This window comes from Equus przewalskii, chromosome 30, assembly GCF_037783145.1.
Source record: "Equus przewalskii isolate Varuska chromosome 30, EquPr2, whole genome shotgun sequence".
In the NCBI taxonomy this organism is placed as follows: domain Eukaryota; kingdom Metazoa; phylum Chordata; class Mammalia; order Perissodactyla; family Equidae; genus Equus; species Equus przewalskii.
This window is the reverse complement of record NC_091860.1, coordinates 18,383,820-18,400,026: the sequence shown is the minus strand read 5'-3', so window position 1 is coordinate 18,400,026 and position 16,207 is coordinate 18,383,820. Positions and strand designations below refer to the sequence as shown.

Below are 16,207 nucleotides of genomic sequence, written 5' to 3'. Positions count from 1 at the left end.
AAGACAGGAAGTCCGCTCCTTGGGTCGATTTGAGGAGGAAGTACTCATAGCAAGAGAGAGAGAGACCTTAAGGATGTGAGAACTATGAATGCGTCCTAGAGTGGGAAGAATTCTTGGCAATTTATTTAGCTATTCTGAAACTCAACGTAAACTCTACTTTTACCTTTATCAAGCTATCCTTTTATTTAAGGAAATAACCAGTAAATAAATTGGCATTATAATGTGCCCGTGTAAGTTGAGAAACAAGCCTAAAAGAATTTATATTTTCAGATAATGGTTCAAACTCACACTGCAACTCTTACCCCACCAGTCTAAATGTCATGTGCTGAATTTTAATCTGAGCTCTCTCATCACATCAGCAGTCAGGCAAGAAGGCAGAACAGGAAGCAGTGACAAGTTTTATAAACAATCATCTTCAATGTTCGTTGGAAGAAGATATCACCAAGGAAAGAGGCATGTGAAGGATGGACTCGTCATTTTAACTACAACAGTTCACTGTTATGGGGAAGTATCCGTAGCAAACCATGAGAAATATGCATGGATAGGATTGATGAAACAAGTTTGTGTTAAATTTCAGCTCTTGTTGTTTTAGATTCTGCATGTAAGTGAGATCATTCGGTATTTGTCTTTCTCTGTCTGACTTATTTCACTTAGCACAATGCCCTCAAGGTCCTTCCATGTTGTCACAAATTGCAAGATTTCCTTCTTTTTTATGGCTGAATAATATTCCAGTGTGTGTGTGTGTGTGTGTGTGTGTGTGTGTGTGATACACACACCACATTTTCTTTATCCATTCGTCATTGATGACCACTTAGATTGTTTCCATGTCTTGGCTGTTGTGAATAATGCTGCAGTGAACACGGCTGGGGCATTATCTCTTCAAGATAGTGATTTCATTTCCTTTGGATGTATACCTAGAAGTGGAATTGCTGGATCTGAACTTATTTATTTACACGTTTGTTGTCTGTCTCTCCCTCTAGAACGTAAGTTCTTTGAAGACAGGGATTTGTTTTCTCATGTTCTGTGTTTTTTTCCCTAAACATAGAATGATTAGTGCTCAATGTGCTCAATAAACACTTGTAGGATGAATACATAATTAAGTCTCATTATCTACAAGGAACTCCTGTTTTAAAGCTATTTAAAATAAAATTCTTATTTCACAGACTATGTTCATTTAGCTGCTATTTGTCATCATGTGAAGAAGTGGCTGATTTGTTTCACTATTTTTAAACAGAAAGTCATAATCTTCTCCTTGCCCAAATCCTCACAAAAAACCATCAGCGTTAAACTGTTCCACCCCCAGTCTTTTAGATGTCTAAGTCTCAGCGGCTTCTTTGCTAACCCTCTGACATCACTGATCCATTCTTTATCTTCATTGTTGTATTTCTGATATTTACTCATTACCTTGCCTAAATTAATCTTGAATTTAAAAAAAATTCACACAAAATAGGGAAAATTTACTTATAGTTTCAGAAACCTAATTTGGGATTGAGTTTTAAAAAATCAATATCCTGAAATCAGTCACTAGAATGTTCTTTCTAATGACAAGTCTTTCTTCCCTGTGGTCTTGCAAATGATCAAGAATAAGAATGAAAATCCATTGGTTGCTTCCTGATAAATCCCAAAGATTTTTGTGACACAGGGAAAACTGGAGGAGTTCACAAAAGGACTCTGAGTAGATCAATCAACCACTAAAACTCTCGAAAAGTTCTTGAGTGTTCCACCAAGATGCAGTGATTAAACAGAAGTGCCCCAAAGATGGCACTTGCCTTAAAGGATGCTTTACTGGAAGATTCCTAGAACTGCCAAATGAGACGTGGACTCTAAGTGCATGGTCTTTTTGAAAAATGGGGACTAAGCACCTAAAGGAGAAAAGTGTATCATGTAGATAATCCGAGCGCACAGCTGCCAAAGAAAGCAAGAGCCATTGAGAACCCAGGCTGGACAGAAAGCTGACACAGAATGTGTCCCCAGTTCCAAGCATGCTAACTACCACCATTCCTGATATTAACAGTAAAGTGGGCAGTCAGCATTCTTTAGATCCCAGTGTGAATTTTGAACAGCATCTGAGAGTTTAAGGCCAAAATAAGGAAGCATTCGATTCTACCGCAGATATCTAAAGCCAGAAATTTTCCGTCACACGAAAGAGGATCAGCAGAATTTCACATCTTGGCCCTCATGTCACAGCAAGACATCCCATAAGGCTGTCAATAATTTTCACTCCCCATCTCTTTTTCCTTATCCATGGTGTTTTCACATTACCTGCACTGTCCACAACAGAAAGGCTCTTGAGCTAAACTTCAGTTTCAAGGAATAAAAGCAACTTACTGTTCCGACAAGGAGAGTACTCAGCATACGCACTGAAATTCTGAATGGCTACATAGCAAGTGCCAACGGGGTCCTTTTCTGGTGTTGGTTTAAGAGTTCTCCAGTGATACAAAGGAGCACAGGCCTGCGAAACATCAAACACAATACATATTTTTTTTTTTGATGTAGGTTCCCCACACTATGATTTGATTTGACTTCTTGATTAATGTACCTAAATTTGTGACAAATTATGTTATATTTAGTGAATTAACTGGCCTCCAGCATGCTAATGAGTACCTAAGTGGTCAGAGTTAATCTTCCAAGGCTAATTTTTTAATATTAATGCACTGTAGAATCAGAATAAATTAAACATATACAAAGGAGTGAATTTTTCTCCCCTAGGATTTTAAATTAAATAAGTATAACCTGGCAAAAGTAATATTTTCTAAAAGGAAAGAACTCATATTTTCCTTTTTTAAAAAAAAAAATTGGACCAACATAAAAGCAAATGATCATTTAAATAGTGCACGAATCAGTGTGATGTCTTAGAACGAGAACTAGTTCCTTTCTTTGTCTAATTGTTGCTTTAAAAAAAGCCACTTTTAAATGAAAGGATGCAGACAAGTTTGTAAACTTCTATTTTGGGGACTCCCCTAGTTTATCACTGAGTGTGTATCTGATGGCTTTTAAACAATGACTTTCATTTGGACACGCTACCCCCATAACACAGTATTCTGGCTTTATTTTTCATGTCATGGCTTTTACTCATGTTAAAACCAAAGGGAGAAGACAGCATCCTATGCCTGTTTTAGCAATTTTATAAGAGGCGATCAGAAAGTCATTAAAAGAGAACATGCGTATGACCTACAAGCATTTCCACGGCATTAAATACTGAATGTGAGGTAACTTAAGGCTTTGAAAGACCCTGCATGTTATGAAGAAATTTACTGAGAAAAACTCCAAGGAACTCAGACAATTTTTTTGAGAGCAGTGAGTTATCGATTCATTCCATAAATGCCTTCTCAATTCTGTGAAGGCAAAACCCCAAAAGGCTAGGAATGAAATGTTCCATGCTTATTTCCAGTGAACCTATAGAGTGGTAAACTAAATAATGGTGTCGACTTTGCAAACACTTGGTCACACACTGGAGCCTCTTTTAGAATGTGTTTAACTGCCTGCAACACTTAACACAGAACTTTGCAAATAAAATTTGCTCAATAAACGTTTGTTGAGTTAAATTAAATCCATGGCCACTAGGTAGAAGTTGAAACATAATTTTACTACACCAAATTATGATGAATTAGTTGTCATCTCTTTGCTTTTACGAAATATAATTTGTCACATCAGAAGTGTATACGATGCTCATTGATGCCTTCTAATTTTAGAAACATTCCTCTGGAGAAAATAAGACATACTGCCTTATGATGCTGTTTCTAGGAATATACTATGATAAAAAGAGAGAGCTGCCTCTAAGTTAATTTGCCAAATATCAGATATTTTACCAGCAAAAATTAATTTAAGCAACAGTAAGAAAGACATGATGCTTGCGTGAAATATTCTGGTTGCTTCTTCAGAAGCTTGGATTCTAACAAAAGCACGATATTTGAAAGCATATCAAATATGAAAGAAGATATATGAAATCCTCTTTAAGTAAATTAAATAACATTAATATTGCTATGAATGATAAAGCCAGTAAAAATAAATACATAGAAAACACGGGCACCTTTTTGTCTTCTGTATTGGTTACTTGAATCCTCCATAAGTGTGTTTTACCTGATTATTTGAGGTCTCATTTCTAAGGACACAGAACTACAGAATCCTAGAATATGGAACCACTAGCCTATCACCTAATTTGAGGACATCACACTTAAAACAAACCCAATTTTAAAGTCCTTTCGTGATTCCAAACGTGTTCTTGGTAATCAGTCCAATGTGTAACTACTTTTAGCAAAGATAACCTATATTCTCAAGGAAGAAGGATGCTTCCGCAACTTAAGATTTTTGGTTTTGTGTCTCTCTATATTGTGAGCTCTTGGCTAATACCTAAAAGATCCCTAACTCACTAAGTTCCCTTATCTTAGCACCCTCCCAGCAAACTGACAAGTTACATCATTAATACATTTAACATAGGTGCGAATGGTGCAAAGGAGCGGTTTGGGTAGTGAAAGCATTCACCTGGGTGGCTGGGTTCATGACAACTGGCCTCACCTTCCGTCTCACCACAGGACATTTAAATACCGTGAAGTCTTTCCAGTGCTTGCCTGCTGACAGCTCTAGGAAGTCATCGTCTTTATATCTGCTTAGTTTCACACTGATGGGATAGATCTGGGTTTTGACCCAAACTTAATATAAACACACATGATACCTGGATATTCAACATGATACTTTCGTTCATAGCATTTTGCTGTTTTAATAATTGTCACATAGGGTAGAACTTAATTCCTTATTCTGCTAAGTTTCAACGCTCAAAGAGTCAACTTGAAATATACTTTATATTATCCTACTTTCTATCACATAATTTTGAAAATGCAGGCATGCCCCCAAATGAACCATTTTTATTACGAACATCGTGTATTATTTTATTTTCCATGATTCGAAGGCGTCTACAAATATTGAATAAATGCACAACAATTATGTTACAGGTAAATTTTCAAGGCTTAAAAAAAAATCAACGCAGTTCCCCAAAGATTTTTTTAACCCCAAATAGTTTTTAGATGGAATTAGCTTTTCAATAGTAATTTACATAAGTCATACACCACTAAAAGATAAGAAAGTTTCTACCAATTCTGGAATGTGAAAATTATCTTATTGCAAATACAGCTCTACAGGGAACATATTGTAAATTCTGGATTTATAACTGGAAAGGGCTATCTATATTTTATACATTACCTGTTTTATGTCAAAATCTCTTTGGGGAGGTTAACCACAGACCAAATAAAGCAAAGCATTCCCTTCAGAAACGTATTCTTATTAAATCATAATTCAAACACCTTTAAGCAAATCCTAAAAGCCAAAGCTATTTCTTCATTGTTGTAAGGCAATTAAAGCCAACAGTTAAAAAAATTCCACAAACTAAAGAAATTTCCAGATCAGCTTAATATGGTCATTTATTTCTCAATAATTTAGACATGCTATCATTGCTCAGAAGAATGAGAGAATAGAAGCATAAAGTCATAGGCCCTTAAAGCTGAAAGATCTCTATTTGGGAGTGAGATTTTTCACTTAAAAAGTATTAATGTACTCAGAGAACCATGTAGTTAGTAGTTATATTTTTAAAGAAAGCCTTCCTTCGGGTCTAAAAAGGATCAACTACCTCACAGTAGATTAACGTTTTAAAAAATCCTAATGGTAGTAGTCCTATTCCTCCGGTCAATTTTTAATCTGCTCTTTAATTCAATCTTAAGCAGTAAAATATGTACCTCTTTAAGATTTTGCTTTGTATTTTTCTCTCTTCCTTAGTAGTTTTGAAATATCTGAACATTCTAATTGATTTTCCAGAAGACAAGCTTTATTTCCTATAGCTTTAAATAATAAAATAAATTCTTTAATTTTAAGCACTAAATTTCTTTTTTATAATGCTGATAAGCTTAATTTTGAAAAGCTGACATGTTCTTACAGGACAGGATTTTTGCAAACACGCTTTTAAAGCATTTCAGTGTACGTATTATTCCAAAACAACCCCACCAGCGCATGATTCATACTCACCACAACCTTCCCTTTGTGTGCTTTCACGGTGGCTCCAAACCATTGATTCGATTTAAACTCGATAGGTTCCTTGGTTCCATTAACTTTGATCTTTCTGTTGTCTGACAAGGAGGACATGACTTGTCAATAATTTCGTAAAACGTGGCAACCAATTCAAATGTCATAATGAATCTGTCATTCATTAAAAATACTTGAAAAACAATTTTCATACACAGGGGGATTTCTCTCCAAGTCTAGGCTGGACTTTTCATTTAGAAAAATACCAATCAAATGAAAATACACATTTGAACATGACAGGTCACAACTTAGAAGCACTTTTTGAAGACTTACATTTTCAGAGAGAACTGTAAACGATGTGGACTCTGATGTCTTGAATCTACGCTTTTGTCACTGCTTTGTATCAGATGGAAAACCAAACGTTTATAATCACTCTAAAGAATTCTGAATCTTTCTCAATAGCGAAACACGTGGGAATCTCTGTGGTCGGGGACGCACAGGCTTTCTCGGCATCGGTTAGCGGGAGTCAGCATGAGGGGCTCCATGGCCTTGGTTTTGAACTGAGTAACACGTGTCCACACAGGCACAGAAAATAACACCTCAACACAGTTTTATATGCACTTTGCAGATGTCAGCGTGAGGGGGGCCATCTGGGTGGAAACTCAACCCAATTATAACACACTTCAGGTCTTAATAAAAAGCAGCTATCTTTTCTCTCACTCCTGATCCCAGTTGATGTATTTCCCACGTGGCTCTAACCACATGGTTCTAACTGGAGCTTTATCAGTAACAGCAAACGAATTTCGAAAGACATTTGTACTAGGGCTCCCTATTGGTATGTGTTTCTTTTGGTATGCATTTTATTTTTCCTCCTTGATGCTATAATAAATGCATTACAAAATGAACTTTTAACTCCTATTAAGTGAAGCCAAAATATACATGTAATTAACATTCAATTGAGTTTATATACGATTACAGACCTTTAAAAAAAGAATAAGATATAAACATACTCACTCTTAACCTAAAATTTGCATTTTAACATAGTAGTAGACAATCATGAATTTCCTTCTTAAAAATCTTATGCTTTCGATGTTTCCAGGCTTTTCTAAAAAAACAAGTTCTGGAATTCCTTACCCAAAGTGAACACAACTGGCAAATAATTGGAGCATCTTACAGATTACAAATTGAAAATATAAACATTTCTATTCGCATCTAGGCACTTTGGGAGATTGTAGAACTCAGAGACGAAGGATTTTGTCACCATGAACTAGGAGATCTTGGGCAAGTCACTTAATTTGTTGGAGTTTTGATTTCTTCTGCAAAATGAGGCTGAAAATACTTTCCCCCTTTCCACCATCACAGATGATCAAAGTCATAAAGATCGCATGAGAGAAATGAACGTGAAAGTGCTTTATAAGCTGAGAAGTTGTAGACTACAGGAGTCTTGGAGCAACACAACTGAAGGTCAGACCCTTTAAAAAGCTCCCTTAATTAGAAACCGAGAAACTCAACCTCAGTCCAAGAATCGGAAAGGACCTCACAGACTCACAAGTGTATGTTATTATTAGCGATGTGTGGTACTCAGCAATGAAATTAGTGACGCCTCACAAGATTGTCAATGTGGCTTTGATTAAGAACAAGGAGAAAGTACCATAGTGGCTTTGAAATTTCTAAACTACTAAAAAGTCATGAAAAAAAGACCAGCTCCTCAAAAATTCAAATATACTTAGATCCCAAAAGGACTTAAGAAAAGCAGGCTGCCGTGAGGAAGGAAATGGACTATGGGGAAAGACAGAAGCCAGCCCCAAATTCGCCTTTTTTTGATGGAGAAAAAGATGTGACTTTACCTCCGTCTCCTGAGGCATCTTTTCTGCTATAATAAGGTCGAACTGTGTAATAACTTGATGAAAAATGTAAACTGTGCATTATTTTCCAGCAACAAATTCCTTCTGGACTGAGAATATACAAATGAATGGACTTCACTAATTGCATACTCCACCCAAAGATTACAATAGAGAAGAATCCACTGTCTGAAGTCTCGATTTACTGAGACAAGTTTTGATCTACATGTATCATCCTTTCTTTGATCTTTGAGGTGGACAAATCACCTTTCTAAAATTCTGTTTTATTATTTTTATAAATTCACTGACTTTAAACCCAATATTGTAATTTCATAAAATTTCAAATGAGTAATATTGGGGTTGATTGTGAAAGTGATCTTTTTCAATTTCCCACCTTCCTTTTCTGAATATGGCTCTCTCATTCCAAAAACACCCAACACAGGGCTTAGTACTATCTCTTGCACACTGGTGCTCAATAAACCTTTGATGTTTTTCATTTGATTTGATCTAATTTTTACCGAAAACAAGCCCCGAGTAATATTTGCAAACACTCAGCATGATTTCTGCCCTAAGCTGTCTTCTGTATGGAGAAGAGCTGAAAGCCTGGAACATACATTTTCCAGACCCTCTTAAAAGCGGGATTCAGGTTGAATGAAAGGCTCATGAGAGATATAGAAGGAGGAAAAGATGGAGAAGCCATTATTGAAAAATAATGTCCATGAATAATACAGAACGGGCACCTGTAAGTTTTTTCTGTAAAGGACCAATAATAAATATTTTAGGCTTTGCACTCCATGGTCTTTGTCACAACTACTCATCTCTGCCCTTGTAGCAAAAGCAGCTGTAGACAATACCTAAAAGGATGGACCTGGCTGTGTTCCAATAAAACTTTACTTATGGACAGAAAAATTTAAATTTCATATGATTTTTTCATGCGTAGTTAAATATTATTCTTCTAAAAAATTTTTCCAACCATTTAAAAATGTAAAAACTACCCTTAGCTGATTGCCATACAAAAACAGGTGGTGGGTCAGGTTTAGTTGTAGTTTTCCAACATTTTATCCAGTATTCTTTTGTGTGTTTTTGTGTGTTTGTGTGTGTGAGGAAGACTGTCGCTGAGCTAACATCTGTGCCAGTCTTCCTCTATTTTATGTGGGGTGCTGCCACAGTGTGGCTTGACAAGCAGTGACCAGGATCCAAACCCGTGAACCTCGGGCCGCCGAAACTCAACCACTACACCACTGGGCCAACCCATTGTGCATTCTTTTTAACTGAAAAAAATGATATTATACTATTTGTATGTAGCAGTCTCTACTTGTGTTTGACAGTTAAGTTTACGTTTGTTGAGTGATAACCATGTTTCAATAGATAAATGGATAGATAGATAGGTCGATAGATAGATAGATCAATTGATCAATCTAGCTCATTGTTTTTAATTCCCTTATAGTACTGTATCTTACTGAATAGCCATCTACATTTTATTTATCCATTCCATTCACACATGACCATTCAGGTTTTATCAGTTTTTCCACTACCACAACAATGTGCGCCAAGCATCCTTATATGCATCTCCATCTGCACGTGTACAGGAGTTTCTCTCTGGCACTAGACTAGAAATGACACTGCTGGGTCATAGAGAATTATCATATTTGTTTTATCAGCTATGCCAATGATCTTCAAAGTAGCTCCCATTTCCATGTGCACTGGGCAATGAGAGAAAGACCACCAGCTCTCGTTAATGCGGGACTTTTAAGTTTTTGCCAATCTGATGGCTGTGAAATGGTACCTCATTTTGTTTTTTTCATTTGCATTTCCCAGATTATTAGTAAGGGTTATCATCTTTTTACACTTATGAACCATACACTTTTTTCTCCTGTGAATTGCCAGTTCATATTCTTTGTCCATTTTCTTGTTTAGTTATCAGTTTTATTGATTAGTAAGAATTTGACACATATTCTGGATATTGATTCTTTCCCCACATACATGTTGCAGATATCTTCTGTCAATGTTTGCTAGTCTTTCAACATTGTTTATGGGGATTGCTGTCCTTCTGGAATTTATTTTTGTACATAATACAGCTTAGATATCTTACTTATTTTCAATAGGAGAAGCTGGTTGTCCCAATACCCCTTATTGAACAATCCATCATTTTTCTCGGAAATTTGTAATTCCACCTTTTCGATAATAACTCCTGACACAGGCGAAGGGGTCCAAGATGATCTGGCCCCTGCCTGCCTCTCCAATCTCAACTCTTCCCACTTTCCCACGCGCATTAGGCTGCAGATATGCTGATCTGTCCTTTGAACATGCCCAGCCTTTTCTGTCTCTTCATTGTGTTTACTCTTCCCACTGCCTGAAATACACTTCCCACAGTTTTCCACATGGCTGCCTCCTCCTTCCCGCTCAGGTTTCAGCTCAAATGCCACTTCCATGAGCAGCCAGTTCACGCTACTCTTTGTCATTCACTCTCCCACTATCCTTTATAATGTGTTTCATGGCATTTACCACTATCTGAGATGATCTTATTTGTTCATTTGCATGTTTATGGACTGTCCATCCCCTCCATAATATACATAAATCCCATGAACAGAGATGTTCTCTGCTTCACCTCTCTATTTCCCACTTCTAGAACACTGGCACACAGCAGACTCTCCATAAATGTTTGTTGAAAGAATGACCAAGCTCCCAGCTATTCCTTCAAAAGTTTGTCTAGGATATCATTCAGTACAATCCCACTTTCATTTAAAAATCCAACGTTCTGGGGCCGGCCCAGAGACGCAGCAGTTAAGTTCACACAAACCGCTTCGGTGGCTCCGGCTCCGCCAGTTCGGATCCCGGGTGCAGATCCACACACCTCTTGCAAGCCATGCTGTGGCAGGCATCCCGCATATAAAACAGAGGAAGCTGGGCACGGATGTCAGCTCAGAGCCAAACTTCCTCAGCAAAAAAGGGGAGGATTGGTGGCAGATGTTAGCTCAGGGCTAATCTTTCTCAAAAAAAAAAAAAAAAAATCCAATGTTCTGTGTATGGGGGTGTGCGTATGTATAGACACAGAACTGTTAACGATGATTATCTTGAAGGCAGGGAATGTACACAGTTCAGTGGCTTTTTATATTTCAGCTTTGAATATTTCCGTATTGTTGGAGTTTTCACAGCGAGCATTCCTACATCTATGATCTGAAAAACAAAAACCTAAAGATAAAATCAAAAGATTTGTTGGCCAATCTGAGAAATTTAGATGGGTGGGAGCAATAAAATTGATTTGGCTTGTCCTACATTTCTGGGCTTTGAAACCATCTCTCTTAAATTGGCAGCTCTGGTCTCTGGACAATCAGGATGAATCCCAGTGGGTGGCAAACCTACTAACTTGGTTCCTTTTTCACAGGAATATTCATTTCAGAGCAGGAGTGAGGGAATGTAGAATATGGTGCACATATGGGCTAGAAGCAGGTTTTTCTAATCTTTCAGCTCAGTAAAATGGGAGAAATGACAAGAGGTGAAGATCGATCGCCGCAGGAGAGAGAAGAGCTGACAGTGACACAGGTGTGCCCAAACGTTTTGGCAGATGGGGTGATTTTTGAAAACTATTTACAAAGTCCTTGACCTCATAGTAGGAAACAGTAAGTTCCCCTATAACCTTCAGTCATCACTTCAAGAGTATTGCCTTAGGGATTTTCTTAAAGCTGTTGCAGGAGCTGTCCAGACATTTTTAATCAGGAAGAGGGGAAAGAAATCTTTAAACGTTTGTTTATAATTTTTCCCATAGTCAATGTATGCTGTGAAAGTTTCATTTAAATGGAAACTATGTATTTGAGAACAGGGAATATTCCTGCGTAAAACGCAAAATAAAATAGCTGTGGCGGGAGAGCTCCTTGTCTAAAAGAAACGAATCCAAGAAAAGAACCTGGTCTATTTTTACATCCTGGAAAATTAAACTTCCAAATGCATGGCTCCTAGTATCCAAAAACCACCATTAACAATTATTAAAGAAAAGACCTCCTCTGTAGCCTTCATACTCTTGATATTGTGAATTTTCAAGTATTTAAGGAAATATCACACTAATTCATTTTTCCTATGTTCAAGAAATGTGTTCTTCCTTTTGTTTCCAGTTTTGTTGAGATATAATTGACAGATAGCACTGTATAAGTTTAAAGTGTACAGCATAATGATTTGACTTACATATATTTTGAAATGCTTACCACAATAAGGTTAACATCCATTATCTCATATAGATACAAAAAAAAGAAAAAATTTTTTCTTGATGATGAGAATTCTTAGGATCTACTCTCTTAATAACTTTCATTTATATGATAAAGCAGTGTTAACTATAGTCACCAAGTGTACATGACATCTCCCATACATGTTTGTCTTATTACTGGAAGTTTGTACCTTCTGACCACCTCCATCCAATTCCCCCTCCCCCACTCTCTGCCTCCGGTAACCTTTTTCTAGGAGTTTTGTTTGGTTTTGTTTTAACATTACACATATAAATGGGATCACACAATACTTGTCTTTCTCTGTCTGACTTATTCCACTTAGTATAATGTCCTCACATTACATCTATGTTGTCACAAATGGTAGGGGTTCCTCCTTTTTAATGGCTGAATAATATTCCATTGTATTTACATACCACACCCTCTTTATCTTTTCATCTGTCAATGGACAGAAATATTTTATTTGATTAAATGAATATTCTATATAGCTGAGATTTATTATTTATGTCACATTTGTAAATTTTATATACAAATATGTGTGTATGCATATGCATGTGCACACACTAAATAGTTTTCCTGTCTTTACCTAGTAGATCAAATCTAAACACCCCACCCTCCACACTGTAGGTCCTGAACCCCACACTTGATCTCCAGGTATGGTGTTTCCTTCCATTCAGGTAATGTCCTCTCTGTTCCCTATTGAGTCTCACTTCCAGACTTTGTACCATTCCTCCGTGTTTGCCCACTAATCCAAATCACTTCCTTAAAAACTTGTTTTAAAATGTAGGGCCAAAAACTCTTTCTTTTTAAGTTGAATTCTTTCAGAGAGAGGAAGGGGTGGGGGGAGGGCAAAAGGGGTAAAGGGGCACATGTGTACAGTGACAGATGGAAACTAAATTATTGGTGGCGAACATGATGCAGTCTATACAGAAGCTGAAATATAATGATGTACACCTGAAATTTACACAATGTTATAAACCAATGTGACCTCAATAAAATAATAAATAGCTAGCTAAATAAAATATTCAAACACATAAAGTAACAAAACTTGTATAAGGAATTATATAAGGTGGTAAGTGAAAGGCCATTGGGATCCTACTCCCTGGACACGCTTGCTATTAAGTTTGCAGCCAATTATGCAGACTTTAAGAGGCTTCTAGCTCATTCTCCTAGTTCAAGACATCTCTTTTCTGGAAATCATGAAACTTTTATTTTAAATAATTTTTTTTCATACCACTACTGAAATGTTTGGTTCCCTACATAACCAAATAACTAATAAAGCTAAATGAGCTGAATGCATGCTTTTAGAGTTCTAATAATAATATTCATAAATATGGGTTTGGGAAACAATAGTAAATATTTCACTAGATGAGAATATAAATTTTCTGCTGCAATTATTTCCACATCTATATCGTCTTCCTGAGAACAGAGATCACGTTTCCAACTTCCTGTTTTTAATAACCAATAGTGCCTGGCCAGTGTTCTTTAAACATTTGTTTAGTAGTAAATATGAGTGAGTTTTATACCTCATATCATTTCATTTGACATGTTTTTCATATGTAAGTTGACTCAGGTTGTATGTAAGGTTTGTTCTGAAAATACACATAGACTTTTGTGGGTACGATCCCAGTGATTTTTTTGGGTGTGTGTTCTGCTAAGTTACATGATGAGCTGGAGGAGCAAATGTTAGGAAATGAAAGAATCATCTCTTCAAAGAGCAATGAGAAGCCATCCATGGCCGATCAGATGAAAAGCAAAAAACAAAACAAAACCTCGCCTAGTTAGGACACAAAAATCTGAAAGGCAGAGCTGGTGACAACTGGAATGTACAGATTGAGACATCAACTTTGACCTCATCTGCTACAACCCACTCCACCTCATCTACACTGACTAGAACAGTGTTGTCTCCCATCTCACCCACCCCCAAGACACACACTAGCACACACATACAGGCACGTGTGCACGTACACACGCATCACTCCTCTGCTCTGACCTTTAATAATGCCCCCTCTGAAAAGCCGTCCCTGATTCACAAAAAGCCCCCTTCATTTGGGGACAGGAGCCCTTCTGTTGCATACTTAAGTCCTTCTTCACTTTCTACTGTGACAGCACTGATCCCTAGATTACAACTAGCAGGTGCTAATCTTCTCATCCATCGGACTTGAATATTGTGAGGCCAGAGATTATATCTTTTATACTATTTATGCCTAGTTTAATGGCAACTCCATTAACCAAGCCAGTAGCTTGGAATGCCTCCTTGACAATCACCAATCCTGCACTCCCAAATTCCATTCAGTAATCAATTCCTGTTGCTTCTTCCGTCTAAAGCTCTCTCAAGTCCATTGATTTCTTTCCATCCCTGTTGCCACTTCCCTAGTTGTGATCACCATTTCTTAAGCCTCAGTTTCTGCAACGGTGTCCTAACTGGTTTCCTTTCCTCCAGGCTTATCACCTTCAAATTCACGCTCCATCCTGAAGCCAGAGTTATTTCTAAAATGTAAAAATTCTTAAAACCTGGCTGACCTCACCCTTACCTTGCCAGCGTCATCTCTTGTCATTCCCAACCATAATGATTTTCTTTCAGCTCCTTGAATTTTTCATACCTTCTCTCATCTCCAGGTCTTCTCACACTTGGAATAATTAACTGGGATCAAATATCTTGGTCATAGATACAGCTGGGGAAATGAGAACTCTCAATACGGCTTATATGTCACCTTCTGATTGGCAGGAGCACAGAATGCTTCTGTTTAGTGTCTAATAATTTATTTGTTTCAAGAAGTAATGGAAACCTCTCAGCATGGGAATCTCAGGAAGCAGGCTAAATGACATAAATCTCTTCAATATGACCTCAAAGCAATGCTTTTAAATACAGGATATGATTGGGTTTCAGGATGAAGCCTCTGTAAACTTGCCTCTGAATAGTACTTAAAAATGTATTTACACTAGCTCCTGTTGTGTGGTTGTATCTTCCTCAGGATCTCATCCCTGTAGCCAGAGGATGTTGTAGTAAGAAGGGTCCCAACCATCCTTTAACAAAATGGCTCATTTTGTGGTTAAAAAAAAAGAATCACCATTCCCAATGTTACATAAAATAGACACTTTAGCATTCAAACCTTCTGCTTCTGCAATGTATCCTTATGAAAGGTTAACACTGAAAATGGAATTGTTCTCTGGGAGATCTTAAATCCTACCCCAAACAAGTAGGACCATCCTATATGGTGAGCAGAGACAAAAATGTATTCCTTCTACAAATAAATTCAGATTTATAAGTTCACGTGGTCTCTGTGCACTGCCTGGTAATCCTATTACTTCACTACTCAATTCATTCTGCCCCTCTGCTACTACCATTCGCTTTTCTCCTTCTCCCAACCTTACCCATCTACCTCCTCACTCACAGCTTAACAACCTTGGCTTCTCACCTCACTGAGAAAATGCAAGGAATAAAAAAAAGTCTTTGTCTTCCTCCTGCCCCCAAATCTACCAACCTACTCTCAGTTGTGTCCTCTCTCTGCCTTCTCTTGTCACTAAGGATGAGCTACCTTTGTGTCCCTCTAAGGTCAATTCCTCCATCTGTGTAAGAATTCCACTCATCCCTTTGCATCTACTTAGGACTTTGTCCCTGCATCCACTCCTTCTCTTTCAGTCATCAATGTTTCCCTCTCCACTGGATAATTTCTATTCGACTACAAACTTGCTCTAATATCCTCTTGACTATTACATTTCTGTGGTTCCATTTACAACAGAACTCCTCGTGAAAAAAGTGGCTACACAGACTTGCTGTCTCCTCTTGGTCTTCTCCCCTTCTCTCTTGACACACTCCACTGCAACTGCTTTTTTCAGTCATTAATCAATTTCCGTTGCCAAACCAAATGTTCAAATTTCAGTCCTCAGCTCTCTCTACCTCACCAGACTTCTTCATTGGCTTCATGACTTCTTTTACCCAACTGCCAACTCCTTCTTAGTGTTTTTTACACATCTTCCTCAGTTCTCCAGTATTTCTCTAAATGTCAGGGTGTTCCAGGACTCAATTTCAACCTTGATCTTTCCCTTTTTTCTTCTCTTTTCTCTTTGCTTCACTGTGCTTCTCCTCCTCCCGTCTTGATCCACAATCATTCCCTAAGTCATGGCCTTAAATATCATCTA

The 16,207-nt window shown here is 37.4% G+C and overlaps 1 protein-coding gene across 1 annotated transcript in view; it reads right to left on the bottom strand.

Moving 5' to 3' along the window:
* ITGA8 (integrin subunit alpha 8) overlaps nt 1–16,207 on the bottom strand; it is a 165,374-nt gene that overhangs the window by 136,556 nt on the left and 12,611 nt on the right. The window contains exons 3-4 of the mRNA XM_070601080.1: nt 6,013–6,113; nt 2,329–2,452 (exon numbers count right to left, since the gene is read on the bottom strand). Coding sequence (XP_070457181.1) covers nt 2,329–2,452; nt 6,013–6,113 — 225 coding nt within the window. The remainder of the gene's footprint in view (nt 1–2,328; nt 2,453–6,012; nt 6,114–16,207) is intronic.